At 44.4% G+C, this 14890-nt stretch overlaps 1 protein-coding gene across 3 annotated transcripts in view; it reads left to right on the top strand.

Moving 5' to 3' along the window:
• The window catches only part of PRPF40B (pre-mRNA processing factor 40 homolog B), a 379532-nt gene that overhangs the window by 146613 nt on the left and 218029 nt on the right, over positions 1–14890 (top strand). For all 3 annotated transcript variants that reach the window (XR_003941483.1, XM_030196851.1, XM_030196849.1), the window contains exon 13: positions 10587–10781. Coding sequence is in view for 2 of the 3 variants with exons in the window: in XM_030196851.1 (XP_030052711.1) it covers positions 10587–10781 (195 nt within the window). In the remaining variant the exon portion in view is untranslated. The remainder of the gene's footprint in view (positions 1–10586; positions 10782–14890) is intronic.

Genomic DNA, 14890 nt, shown 5'->3' with positions numbered 1-14890 from the left:
TCATAAAGGCTAACTGCAGCAAACTCCACAGCTTGCCTTCTCAGGCTGCCACTTTGAGTGGTAAAGGCTAGCTGTTGAACAGGTGTGGAGAAACGCCTTCATTAGGAACCGCAGATTATCTCCTCCCATTCGTCAGACCGAAATATCAAAGGGAGCATTTATTCCCTGTTGTTACTGCTCTGGAGATCACGGATCCTGACGGGCCCGAGCTGACAGAGTCGTCTTTTCGGCCGCCTAGCACACCAACCACGCCAGCACCAGCATCACGTTTTCACCAGCCTAGCTCAGATCCCAATTGACAGTGCTTACCCGACATCCACTCACCGGCTGAACCCGCTTAGGGGCTGCACCGCTGCTGTTGGACCGACCCAGGGGCGAAGATTTGGGAGAGGTTTGCTGCTCGTCCTCTGGGTTACTCCCACTTTGCTCTGACTGTCAGATTAACAGCCCTGCCTGGAAAGGGAGAGGATTGCAGGCTTTTCGGCCATTCGTTGCTATAACCTGCAATCTGCCATGCACTGTCTCAACCTAACGCCTTCTCCGTGGTGCCCCGCCTTCTCTACCACCAAGCAGCTGTTCATCGCCGGCATCCACCACCCACTCAGCTGTTCATTACTGGAGTTTCTGTGAGTGTGAACAGATTGCAGCACCAGCTCTCCTGACCTGCAGTCCGAGATGATGATGTACAGATGACTGACTCCAGTTTAAACGAGGGGTTCCTGCTTCAGCTACTGCTCCAGTGACAGTGTCATCCTCACTTCAGCAAGGATTAAATTACAATGTTTTCCTCTACCCTCCTCTTTGTTATTTACTCCTCTATCCTTATCCACACCGCACTCACTGCGACTGAACCTGTGTTTAACATCATTTCTCTTGTCTCTCACAGCAGAAGAATTTTGCCTTGCCGTCCAGCTCACCATGCTTTTCACTTGGAGCAAGCACGCATCCTTAATTTGGCTAACCTCCCTCCTGCAAGACCTAGGTGCCTAAAAAATGCCTTGCGTGACATTAGGCAGGCTGATCAGTTCCTTCAGCTTCGTGTGGGGTTACATAAACGCCAGGTCTGTGGTGAATAAGCCTGAACTTATATCGGATTGGATCATATCTGAGGACCTAGATCTCCTCTTCCTTACAGAAACATGGCTCCAGGTGCCTAATGACCCGATTGTCCTAGACCTTTGCCCTCCGGGATTCAAGTTCGTACACTGGGATAGACAAGGAAAGAGAGGCGGAGGGATAGCGTTAATTTATCGCTCCTACCTCACAATAGAAACTTGCGCTGATCACTTATCCCCTTTCCTTGAAATTGCTGCAATCAACATCCAACATTCTACTCTTCGTGGTCATCTGGCTTGCGTCCTGTTTTACAGACCGCCTAATGCCTGGAAATCTTGCCAGACAGAGCTTATGGACTTCATCTCCAGCACGTGCATTGCTCACTCAACTATCTTAATTCTGGGTGATCTTAATCTCCATTTGGAAAGCCAACTATCTATGGATGCAACCCATTTCCTGGATTTCCTCCGCCTTTGGGACCTCAATTGCCCCAGCATCTGTCCATCGCACTCAAAAGGTCACTTGCTAGATTTTCTCTCCTATAAATTCATCACCACTACAAATTTCCAGCTAGATGGCATCAGGTGGGTGGCTACACCTTGGTCTGACCATTTCAAACTACAATTCACCTTGCACTGGTTAAAATTGGGCATTTCCCAGCAAAGCAATCCCACTGCCTATTTCTCAAGGGGTGTAGTTGATCCTCAGCTATTTTGGCGATCGTTCTACAGTGATAACTGGTCAGCTGACACAGACTCACCTCATTATCTAACTGCCTGGGAGGACAGATGCAGGTGTGTCCTCGATGAAATTGCGCCCTTGCGGTGTAAAACATCCTACAATCGCACGTCCACGCCTTGGTTCACTGTGGAGCTAAAAGTACTAAGACACAAACCAGAAAACTTGAAAGAGCATGGCGTAAATTGAGAACCGATATTTTATTTATTTATTGCATTTGTATCCCACATTTTCCCACCTCTTTGCAGGCTCAATGTGGCTTACAATACATCATAAATAGTGGAAATACATAATAAAATAGACATTTAGTATTACATAAGGATCTTGGGTAAAATGATAATGATAAAGCATGATAGTGCAAGCAAGTATCGTAAGGCAATACTGGTTATATGTGTAGGAGTTCATATTTGTTGATCTTTGTGGTATGCCTTGTTAAAGAGATGGGTCTTCAGTAGTTTGCGGAAGTTAGTTAGTTCATAGATTGTTTTTAAGTTGCGCGGCAGCGCGTTCCAGAATTGTGTGCTCAAGTAGGAGAAGGTTGACTCATGCGTTAGTTTGTATTTTAGACCTTTACAGTTGGGGAAGTGAAGATTGAGGAATGTGCGGGATGATTTTTTAGCATTCCTGGGTGGTGAGTCTATCAGGTCTGACATGTAGGCTGGGGCATCTCCGTGAATGATTTTGTGAACTAGGGTACATATTTTGAATGTGATGTGTTCTTTAAGTGGGAGCCAGTGTAGCTTTTCTCTTAGGGGTTTAACACTTTCATATTTTGTTTTACCGAATATGGGTCTAGCTGCAGTGTTCTGGGCTGTTTGAAGTTTCTTGATTATTTGTTCTTTGCAGCCAGTGTTGCAATAGTCTAGATGGCTGAATACCATTGATTGTACCAGTTACAGAAGATGGTCCTTGGGAAGAAAGGTCTCACTCTTTTCAATTTCCACATTGATTGGAACATCTTCTTGGTTGTGTTTTTCACGTGACTCTCAAGTGTTAGGTGTCGATCAATGGTAACTCCAAGGATTTTTAGGGTGTGCGAAATTGGAAGTTTCAGATTTGGTGTGTTAATGGTGGTGAATTTGTTTGTGTTATGTTGAGAGGTGAGTATTAGGCATTGGGTTTTTTCTGCATTGAGTTTCAGCTGAAATGTATCCGCCCATGAGTGCATGATATGTAGACTCTGGTTAATGTCATTGGAAATTTCCTTTAGATCTTGTTTAAATGGTATGTAAATTGTTACATAATCGGCGTATATGTATGGGTTGAGGTTATGGTTTGATAATAGTTTGGCCAAGGGTATCATCATTAAGTTGAATAAGGTCGGTGAGAGGGGGATCTCTATGGTACTCCGCATTCAGGTATCCATGTTGCTGATGTAGTCGAGTTAGATGTCACTTGGTATGATCGTGTGGTTAGGAACCCCTTGAACCAATTGAGAACGTTGCCTCCAATTCCGAAGTACTCGAGGATATGTAGTAGTATTCCATGATCAACCATATCGAAGGCACTAGACATGTCGAATTGTAGAAGTAGTATGTTCTTGCCAGTTGCAATCAATTGTTTGAATTTAGTCATGAGAGTAACTAGTACTGTTTCAGTACTGTGGTTAGACCTAAATCCTGACTGGGAGTCGTGTAGTATTGAGAATTTGTTTAAATAATTTGTGAGTTGTTTGGTCACCATTCCTTCCGTTAGTTTGGTTATTAAGGGAATGGATGCTACTGGCCTGTAGTTGGTTAGTTCACTAGCACTTTTCTTTGCGTCTTTGGGTATGGGGGTGAGTAGAATGTTTCCTTTCTCCTTCGGGAAGAGTCCATTTTGTAACATATAATTCAAATGATTCATTAGGTCTGTTATGAATTGTTGAGGGGCAGATGTCATAAGGTTGATTGGGCATATGTCTAGTTTGCAATGAGATTTGGCGAATCTTTTGAATGTTTGTAAGATGAGATCCTCCGGTAATATCTCGAAGTTGGTCCAAGTTCTGTCTGCTGGGTATACACCAGGGTCTGGGTCTAGACAGTCAAGGAGTTCGGCGTAATCGATGGTACTGACAGGTATTTTAAGTCGCAGTTGTACGATTTTCTCATTGAAGTATCTCACGAGATTGTCTGCTCCTGGTGTATCTTTGCAGTTGGTTGTGACTGGTGTGACATTATACTCTCAACACGTGGAAATCAAGTCATTGGAAATACAAATACGCCATCAAACATGCGAAGCGATCATACTTTTCGGAAAAACTTACGTCAGCTGGCAAGGACGCTAAGAAAATTCAGCGACTCTTGAATTTGTTCCTCGATACATAAGTAATGCCATACTGGGAAAAGACCAAGGGTCCATCGAGCCCAGCATCTTGTCCACGACAGCGGCCAAGATACGCGCAGAACTGTGTCCACGCAAACCGCCTGTCCCTCTGCTGACGAGCTTGCAACCTATTTCAGTGAGAAAATCCAACTGTTACGACAATCACTACTCGGTAGTACTGCTGTTGTCGAGGACTTTCTCATATCACTGGACTCACCACCAGACCTTTGCCCAGCAGACCGCAGCTGGTCCACCTTTAGGTCTGTAACCATTGATGCTGTAGCAAGAGTGCTTTCAAAGTTCTCAAAGAAACATTGTGGTCTTGATATGTGCCCTAGTCATCTGTTAAAAACTGCGCCTGAATGCTTCATCGTGGATCTTACCTCCTATCTCAACTTCATGCTCGAGCGGGGTCTTTTCCCTTCTACGCATGTAAGCATTCTTCTCACACCAATTCCCAAGAACCCAAAGATAAATGCTGATGTCATTTCAAATTATCGGCCAGTAGCTTCAATCCCATTACTTATTAAAACAATGGAAAGTTTGGTCACTACTCTCAGCTCACTGATTACATGCGGAACTTCGACATTTTACATTGCTCTCAATCAGGGTTCCGTCCGCAGCACAGTACCGAAACAGTTCTGGTTACTCTTCTATCTAATTTCAACAGGGAAATATCCAATGGGAACCAAATCTTATTACTGCAATTTGACATGTCCAGCGCGTTCGACATGGTGGATCATGAGCTTTTGCTGTACCTGCTGGACACATTCGGAATAAGTGGGAACGTGCTAAACTGGATCAAGGGTTTCCTATCCTCCCGTACTTACCACGTCAAAGCTAATTCCAACATTTCTGCACCATGGAATGCCGATTGTGGGGTACCTCAGGGCTCACCCCTTTCTCCTATCCTTTTCAATGTCATGCTGATGCCGCTAGCAAAAGCACTCTCAAAACTCGGCCTTAACCCTTTCATTTATGCGGACGATGTGACCATCTACATCCCTTTCCGGTCAACACTAGCCGAAATCTCTGGACAAATAGACGCCAGTTTTTCTATCTTGGATTCCTGGGCAAAGGCGTTTTTGTTTAAACTTAATAAAGACAAAACACAATGTTTTATCCTTTCGTCCCAGTACTGTAAAGTTGTCCACAGAACACTCGCCGTTAAGGGCTACAAACTTCCAATCTCCAATAGCCTGAGAATCCTAGGAGTTGTGCTGGATAACCACTTTACGCCTGGACAATCAAGTGCAAATCATCACAAAACTTATGTTCTATGCAATGTGGAGGCTGAAGTGTATCAGGCATTTATTAACATGGGAGCTATTCCGTACCCTTGTTCACTGGCTGGTCCTGTCCCATATAGACTACTGCAGCGGGATCTATGCCAGTTGCCGGGACTATATTCTTAAATGGCTCAAAACACAGCCGCATGACTTATCCTGGGGAAATCACGCTTTGTTCCTGCTCAGCCGCTCCGTTTTCAATTACACTGGCTCCCTAACAAGGACCGTATTACATTTAAAATCTGTTCACTTACACACAAGATAATCTATGGAGAGGCCCCTGAATACATGCTTACTCTAATCGACCTGCCCTCTAGAAATGCTCAGAGCTCTGCAAGGACTTACAGTGGGGGAAATAAGTATTTGATCCCTTGCTGATTTTGTAAGTTTGCCCACTGACAAAGACATGAGCAGCCCATAATTGAAGGGTAGGTTATTGGTAACAGTGAGAGATAGCACATCACAAATTAAATCTGGAAAATCACATTGTGGAAAGTATATGAATTTATTTGCATTCTGCAGAGGGAAATAAGTATTTGATCCCCCACCAACCAGTAAGAGATCTGACCCCTACAGACCAGGTAGATGCTCCAAATCAACTCGTTACCTGCATGACAGACAGCTGTCGGCAATGGTCACCTGTATGAAAGACACCTGTCCACAGACTCAGTGAATCAGTCAGACTCTAACCTCTACAAAATGGCCAAGAGCAAGGAGCTGTCTAAGGATGTCAGGGACAAGATCATACACCTGCACAAGGCTGGAATGGGCTACAAAACCATCAGTAAGACGCTGGGCGAGAAGGAGACAACTGTTGGTGCCATAGTAAGAAAATGGAAGAAGTACAAAATGACTGTCAATCGACAAAGATCTGGGGCTCCACGCAAAATCTCACCTCGTGGGGTATCCTTGATCATGAGGAAGGTTAGAAATCAGCCTACAACTACAAGGGGGGAACTTGTCAATGATCTCAAGGCAGCTGGGACCACTGTCACCACGAAAACCATTGGTAACACATTACGACATAACGGATTGCAATCCTGCAGTGCCCGCAAGGTCCCCCTGCTCCGGAAGGCACATGTGACGGCCCGTCTGAAGTTTGCCAGTGAACACCTGGATGATGCCGAGAGTGATTGGGAGAAGGTGCTGTGGTCAGATGAGACAAAAATTGAGCTCTTTGGCATGAACTCAACTCGCCGTGTTTGGAGGAAGAGAAATGCTGCCTATGACCCAAAGAACACCGTCCCCACTGTCAAGCATGGAGGTGGAAATGTTATGTTTTGGGGGTGTTTCTCTGCTAAGGGCACAGGACTACTTCACCGCATCAATGGGAGAATGGATGGGGCCATGTACCGTACAATTCTGAGTGACAACCTCCTTCCCTCCGCCAGGGCCTTAAAAATGGGTCGTGGCTGGGTCTTCCAGCACGACAATGACCCAAAACATACAGCCAAGGCAACAAAGGAGTGGCTCAGGAAGAAGCACATTAGGGTCATGGAGTGGCCTAGCCAGTCACCAGACCTTAATCCCATTGAAAACTTATGGAGGGAGCTGAAGCTGCGAGTTGCCAAGCGACAGCCCAGAACTCTTAATGATTTAGAGATGATCTGCAAAGAGGAGTGGACCAAAATTCCTCCTGACATGTGTGCAAACCTCATCATCAACTACAGAAGACGTCTGACCGCTGTGCTTGCCAACAAGGGTTTTGCCACCAAGTATTAGGTCTTGTTTGCCAGAGGGATTAAATACTTATTTCCCTCTGCAGAATGCAAATAAATTCATATACTTTCCACAATGTGATTTTCCGGATTTAATTTGTGATGTGCTATCTCTCACTGTTACCAATAACCTACCCTTCAATTATGGGCTGCTCATGTCTTTGTCAGTGGGCAAACTTACAAAATCAGCAAGGGATCAAATACTTATTTCCCCCACTGTACCTCCATCTTCATTACCCCACCTGTAGGCATGTAAAATACAAGAATCTTTATGTTTCGTCCTTCCCCTACATCAGCACACAATCCTGGAATGTCCTGCCACGACAGCTTAAGGAGCTTGTCGACCATCAGCAGTTCAAGGTCCTTAAAGACCTTCTTATTCACCAAATCTTATTCCCCTGGCTACTCCACTGTTTAACCTCTACCACTTGTTGGCTCTTCACCCCTGTCCTTTGCCCGTGTCATCCAGTGTACCTTCCCCTCCTGTCACATTCTGTTTCTGTGCCATCTCTATATTGAATTGTATACTCTTGACTTAATGTAAGCCGCATTGTGCCTGCTTATGTGGGAAAATGTGGGGTAAAAATGCACCAAATAAATAAATAAAATAGCTCATTCTGTCCCTTCGTTGTCAGAGGTTTTCCTTAAGATGCTCTCAGTATTTCAGGAGCATGTTTTTTGCTATTTGGACTTCGTGTTATTGGCCTAATTGGTTGAACATTGCTTTGGATTTCAAGCTATTAGTTTACAGTTGTTGAAAATTTCAGTTGTATCGTAAACAACTCTCATAGACAAAGTGCCCTTCGATGCATGCAGCTGGCAATCTGACATGGTGTGAACTATGTAGCAGTACATACATGGTCTATTAGAGACCCTGAGCTGGAGCATCAATTTGGACATATTGGGCATCAATACATTTGCTTTGTTCCAGTAATACTGAACATGTAGTGGCTTCATTGCATCCTATAAGGGCAAGATTCACAGCTACTTGTTATATGTCTGCATCTGCTGGTTGAAGGACATAACCATTTTGTTTTGGACTGATCTGGTAGGACTCAAGGAAACAAAATCAGCAGGTAAGAACAAATTTTTCCTTATTCAAACTCATTTGACAAAGTGAGGCATAAGGAGAATAAATAGCTTACACGTAAATATAAACATCATTTGTGCACTAAGATTTTGGAGTACTAACACTTAACAAGCAGGAAAGAAACATTCACATTCTTAGGTGCTAGGCACATGCTCAGTGATATTCTGTAACGTTACTGCGCAAGTTGCATAGCATGTAAATGCAAGGGTGTATGCACAGTGGAGACTCATAAGCATGTCAAACATTTACATGCATATATTATATGATACCGACAGTTAAGCACTAAAGTGCTACATTTAGGCGCACGCATTTATGCCTGCTATTTATTTATTTATTACATTTGTATCCCGAGCTTTCCCACTCAAAGCAGGTTCAATGTGGCTTACACAGTAAAAGGAATACAGAATATTGTTAGAGAGGGTAAAAGTTAATTATACCAGAATAATAGACGTGATGAGTAGGTAGAAATAGGCAATGGAGAGGGGAGTAAGGTGGGAGATGTATTCTGGGTCAATGTCGTTATCATGGGGATGCTATTATTTATTTATTTATTTATTTATGGTTTGCTTATATCCCACATTTTCCCACACATGCAGGCACAATGTGGCTTACAAAAAGTTAAATAAAATCACAAAATAGGAAACGTAGAAAAGTATACAAGGAGGAGGCAGGATGAAAAACATCTAACAGGGTAAGGGTCAAGGAGAGTGCATCAGTCAACGGTGAAAAGTGGAGATTAAGTCTTGGCAAAGTAATAGGACTTTAACAACTTCTTGAAGAGGGAGAGGTCCGCTTGGGTTTTAAGGTGTTGTGGGAGTGCATTCCAGTGCTTAGGACTCCAATAGCGGAAGGCATAAGTGGGTACACGTAAATGTAACATGTAAATGCCAACTTAACTAGTATTTTATAATGCAATCTGGGCACCCAGATGTTATTATAGAATTTGCACTCAGCATGCTATATTTTGGCACACTTTATAGACTTGACCACAAAGAGAGTAATCCTATAACAGGGTGATAAATGTAGGTGCTAGAAAATTGCCTATTTCAAGCCTATTCTATGAAGAAAATAGGCACTTTTTGGTGGGCTATGGAAAGTTTGAGTAACTTGTTTCTTGACTTTATTACTGAATCTTATTCTTGTCTTTAATGTTGATTATTGCAATAAAAAATAAATAAATAAACTACTAGTGCAGGTGGCTGGTAACATGACTACAATTCAGGGGTGTATCTGCGTGGGGCCTCAGGGGCCTGGGCCCCCGCAGATTTTGCCCTGGACCCCCCTACCGCCATCAACCCTCCCCCGCTGCCGTTGCTTACTTTTGCTGGCGGGGACCCCAACCCTCGCCAGCCGAGGTCCGCTTCCACCTGCCGCTGCCTTAAAAACTACTTCTTCAGCCGGCGGGGGACCCCAAACCCCCGCCAGCCGCCCCGAGGTGTTTAAAGTTCATCTTCGGCCTCCGTGGCCGTGCTGCTGTTGATAGGAGCTGTTGAATCCACTTCGGAGTCTGACGTCGTTGTACATTGTACGTGCTGCGACGTCAGACTCCGAAGTGGATTCAACAGCTCCTATCAACAGCAGCACGGCCACGGAGGCCGAAGATGAACTTTAAACACCTCGGGGCGGCTGGCGGGGGTTTGGGGTCCCCCGCCGGCTGAAGAAGTAGTTTTTAAGGCAGCGGCAGGTGGAAGCGGACCTCGGCTGGCGGGGGTTGGGGCCCCCCGCCAGCAAAGGTAAGCAACGGCAGCGGGGAGGGTTGGCGGCGGGAGGGGGGTGGATAGAGTCATTGGTGGCGGTGGGGGCTCTGACAATGGCGGGGGGGGGGGGGGTCAGTGGCGGCGGGGGGGGGGGCTAAAATGTGCCCCCTCCCTCTGGCTCTGGCCCCCCTACCGCCGGAGTCCAGATACGCCCCTGCTACAATTAAGGTGTGGTCATTTACACCAGCTATAGTGGAGGTAAAAATCTACTTGTATATAAAATGCTTGTATATAGAATGCAAAAGGATATGTGTAAATAATTTTGTAATCCACACATATAAGTGCGCACTCCACCCACACTCTGCTCTAACTCCATCCATGTGAATGCTCACCTGCAAAGTATATGCCATCAAATATTGGCATGTACTTACCAGAATAGTGTGTAGCTGGAATATGGTCATTTACACGTGAGTGTATCCGCTTACGTGCATAAATGAGTAGAATGCTGGCATTTATGCACATTCTTGCACCTGGAGCATCATGATTTTCTATTCTTAAACTAATGATTAATACCTTAGTGCTCTGACAACACAACCACTTCTCTTCTTTTTTAAGGGGATGATTAATTGATAATCTAGATTGTTTTCTGACAATGAGTTTAAGTTCTGGTTTTAATCTTTTTCTGTCTTTTTAGAAAGCAGCATGACACCCCATCTGCGGCCTCCAGTCCCATTCCATCCTCTGCAACCACAACAGACACTGATATAACCCCTACTGAGGACCGAGAACTGGTGTCCTTGCAGTCCACGGTGATGGCACCCACAGAGATAATAGATACTGCAATTCCTCAGGAGGATGTGGTGGTGCAGCAAGAGGAAATAACCAGCAGGTAAGACGATGGTGAAGGAGCAGTAAAGGCTTGTCTGCTGGAAAGGGCTTTGGAAAAGATGTGTAATTATTTCAATTTTTATATGGAGTTCCATACAAATACTAATTGTGTGTGTGTGTATGTATGTGTTTATATATATATATATATATATATATATATATATATATATATATATATATATACTAGTAAAAAAGGCCCGTTTCTGACACAAATGAAACGGTTGCTAGCAAGGTTATCCTCGGAGTGTGTATGTTTGAGAGAGTGTATGTGAGAGTGACTGTGTGTGAGAGAGAGAGTGGATGTGCGAGTGTGTGTGTGAGAGAGAGTGAGTCTGGGTGCGAGTGTGTCTGTCACAGAGAGAGTGTGTGTGCGAGAATGAGAGTGTGTGCAAGTGTGTATGTGAGACACAGATACAGTGTGTGCGAGAGAGAGAGTGCATGTGAGACACAGACTCTCTGTGAGACTGAGTGTATGAGACCAAGAGAGTGTGTGAGTGACTGTGTGACACATAGAGAGTGAATGTGATACAGTGTGAGACATAGAGTGTGTGAGAGTGAGAGAGAGAAAGACATTGACTGTGAGAGAGAGAGTGTGTGTGTGTATGACAGAGATGCTCCCCCTCCCTCCCTCTCTCTGGTGTCAGCCCCCCCCCCCCCTCTCTCTCTCTGGTGCCTGAGTGTTACTGTGCAGGATGCTGAGCTCTGGCTGTGCTTCAAGGAACTGACCAATCCTATTTAATAGAATGCACCTCCAACATTCTGAAGCCGAGAAACCTCGTGTGGTTGGTCACTTCTGCTTGTGACGAACCCGGAAGTATGTGATGTCAATTCAGGAGATGGATACAGAGAGCAGGAATGCCTCAGCCATGCAGTCAGCTTCAGAATGTTGGAGGTGCGTTTTATTATATAGGATACAGTGCACTCCATTTAAGTGCATGTCGAATAAGCACATGCTCTGTTTAACTTCATGCCGTACTTCGGTCCCATTTTTGGCGCCATCAATTTCTATGGGGACATACTTTGGTTTAACACACCACTAATAAGTGCAAGATTTGCTTATATGCATGGTTTAAGACTGCTCCTCTGTAGGAAAGACTCCGCATAAGCGCACGCACGGAGTATGGAAGCCGATTAGCGTGTGACAAAGGGGCCATAAATTTGAAATCTCGTTGGTTAACTGCCACAGGCAGAATAAGCGAAAGAATGTTGTTAGAGTGTACACTGGAGTCGGAGTCGTCGACGTCGTGCAACTGTAAGATTTTAACACTGGATGAATGAATACAAGTTCTTAAAAAATGAGAAAACGAACAAAGTCAAGCATCTATTGCTAAAGAATATGGTGTCAATCCCAGTCAAATTTCACGTATCTTGAAGCAGAAAGACCAGCTTCTGGAAGACTGGCAAAACAATACAAATCCACAACAGAAACTTAAACGGGCGGGAAAAGCTGAAGATGTAGAAGATGCTCTTCTTCAGTGGTTTTCTCAAGTCAGCAGCAGACAGTTTCCTTTCAGTGGTCCACTGTTTATGGAGAAAGCTAACCAGGTAGCAGAAAGTCTTGGAGTGACTGAATTCAAAGCCACTGTTGGATGGTTGGAAAGATGGAAGGAGAGGAACAACATAAAATTCAAGAAACAGCATGGTGAAAAACAAGACGCTGATGACTTTGGTGCTGAAAATTGGGTTGTTTCAGTTCTTCCTACCATCTTGAACGAGTTTGTACCTTGTGACATTTTCAATGCTGACAAACGGTCTCTACTGACAAGCGATTCCTGATGGAACACTTGCATTCAAACAAGCCGAAACTACAGGAAGTAAAACGTCGAAGGATCGACTGACGATCTTCCTTTGCTGCAATATGGATGGGAGTGAGAAGTTGGAACCATTTGTTATTGGAAAGAGCAAACAGCCCCCATTGCTTCAAGAAAGTTAAGCGACTTCCTGTGTCGTATGAGGCTAACGCAAATTCATGGATGACTGGGGAAATTTGGAAGCAGTGGCTAAAGAAGTTAGACACTAGAATGCGGGCACAAAAGCGTCAGATTTTGTTGCTTTGTGATAATTGTGCTGCACACAGTGATGATGTCAGGCTGTCTAATGTCAAGGTGGTCTTCCTGCCACCAAACACTACCTCTCTGATCCAAACTATGGATCAGGGCATAATAGCCAATTTCAAACAACATTATCGGGCTCTTGTGCTACGTCGTCTGATGAGCGTTATGGATGACCAGACTGGCAAGGATAAACGTGCTGTTGAACTGGCTCGTAATCTATCACTGTTGGATTCCCTACATATGCAGAAAGAAGCCTGGAATGATGTTACACAGGCAGCCATTGTGAACTGCTACAAGCAGGCAAGCTTTGTTAGGGATGTGGAGAGGGACGAAACAGATGCAGCTGTTGCAGTTGCGTCAGATGAACAGGCTATTGACATCCTAGCCAGTGTTACTGAAGAGGAGTTTCATCAGTACGTAACTGTTGATTATGATCTACAATCAGCTGACAGTACTGATGTCGAGATATGCGCCTACACGGAGGCAGTGGCTGATGATGAAACAGATGATGAAATGAGCAGCGAGGCACATGCTGACAAAATTCAACAACCTCCTGTCGTTTTTGCAAGAGCGCTGGAGAGTCTCAACACCGTGCGGGCCTATCTGGAGTCCACTGGATGTCAGTGCTATGACAGTTTTTACCGTCTGGCAGACATAGTCTATGGAACTCACAGACACAAGAGTGTACAGAGGACTATGACTGATTATTTCAAGTAAGCCTAGCGTCAGTTAACGGAGACTATACGTATAATAAACAGTACTGTACATATTTTTATCAGATGTCAAGCTTCTTTGGGTCACAACGGTTAAGTGCATGCTCCGGTTAATTGTATGTATTTCTTTGGTCCCAGCCCTTGCAATCCGCTTAAGTGCAAGGGTCTGAGACCAAAGAAATACATGCACTTAACTGTTGTGACCCAAAGAAAGCTTGACATCTGATAAAAATGTGTACAGTACTGTTTATTATACGTACGTTTTGTTTTTTTGGTCCATTTTTGGGAAAAAAACGTCCAAGTGCAAAACGCACAAATTCAAGCCATTAGGATGTAGGAGGAGCCAGCATTTTTAGTAGACTGGTCCCCCTGACATCCCAGAAAAGCAATAGGGCACCCTAGGGGGCCACTTCAGTGGACTTCATAAAATGCGCCCAGGTACGCATCTCACCATTGCTCCCTTACCTTGTCTGCCGAACCCCCCAAAACCTACTACCCCCAACTGTACACCACTACCATTGCCCTTAAGGGTGAAGGGGGCACCAATATGTGGGCACAGTGGGTTTCTGGTGAGTTTTGGAGGGCTCACAGTTTCCTCCAGAAGTGTAACAGGTGGGGGGGGGGGGGGGTAGAATCCTGGGTCCACCTGTCTGCAGTGTACTGCACCACTTCTAGACTACTCCAGGAACCTGCATGCTATTCTAATGAAACTGAGTATAACATCTCAGGCTGGCAAGTAATGTTTTTAATTACATTTTTTGGGGGTGGGAGGGGGTTAGTGACCACTGGGGAAGTAGGGGGAAGTCATCCCCGATTCCCTTCAGTGGTCATCTGGTCATTTGGGGCACCTTTTTGTGCCTTATTCATTATAAAAACAGGTCTAGCTGAAAACGTCTTAGTTTTTGTCCTGGACGGTTTTGTTTTGTTCCATTACAGCTGAAAAATGTCCAAGTGTTAGGAACGCCCAGATCCCACCCTTTACACGCCCCTGACACACCCCTTGTGATTTGAACGCATTTTTGACAGACTTCATAGAAAAACATCTAGAAATTGTTTTTGAAAATACCAGTTTGGACGTTTTTGTGAGAAAAACATCCAAATGCAGATTTATGCCACTTTTTAGATGTTTTTCTGTTTTGAAAATGAGCCCAATAGTCAGTGTTGGATAACATGTATTTATTTATTAACATTTATTAACTGCCTTTATGAAAGACTTCACCCAAGATGGTGTATAACAGGTATTGCTTGAAATAAACAACTTACTTTGTACTAACAGCCTAGCAATAGTAAAATTACCAGATATCGGTGTAAAACACAGTTAAAAACAATGAGATAAATTTCAA

This window comes from Microcaecilia unicolor, chromosome 3 (assembly GCF_901765095.1).
Source record: "Microcaecilia unicolor chromosome 3, aMicUni1.1, whole genome shotgun sequence".
Lineage (NCBI taxonomy): Eukaryota > Metazoa > Chordata > Amphibia > Gymnophiona > Siphonopidae > Microcaecilia > Microcaecilia unicolor.
Note: the sequence above shows the minus strand (reverse complement) of the source record. Positions and strands in the feature narration are given on the sequence as shown.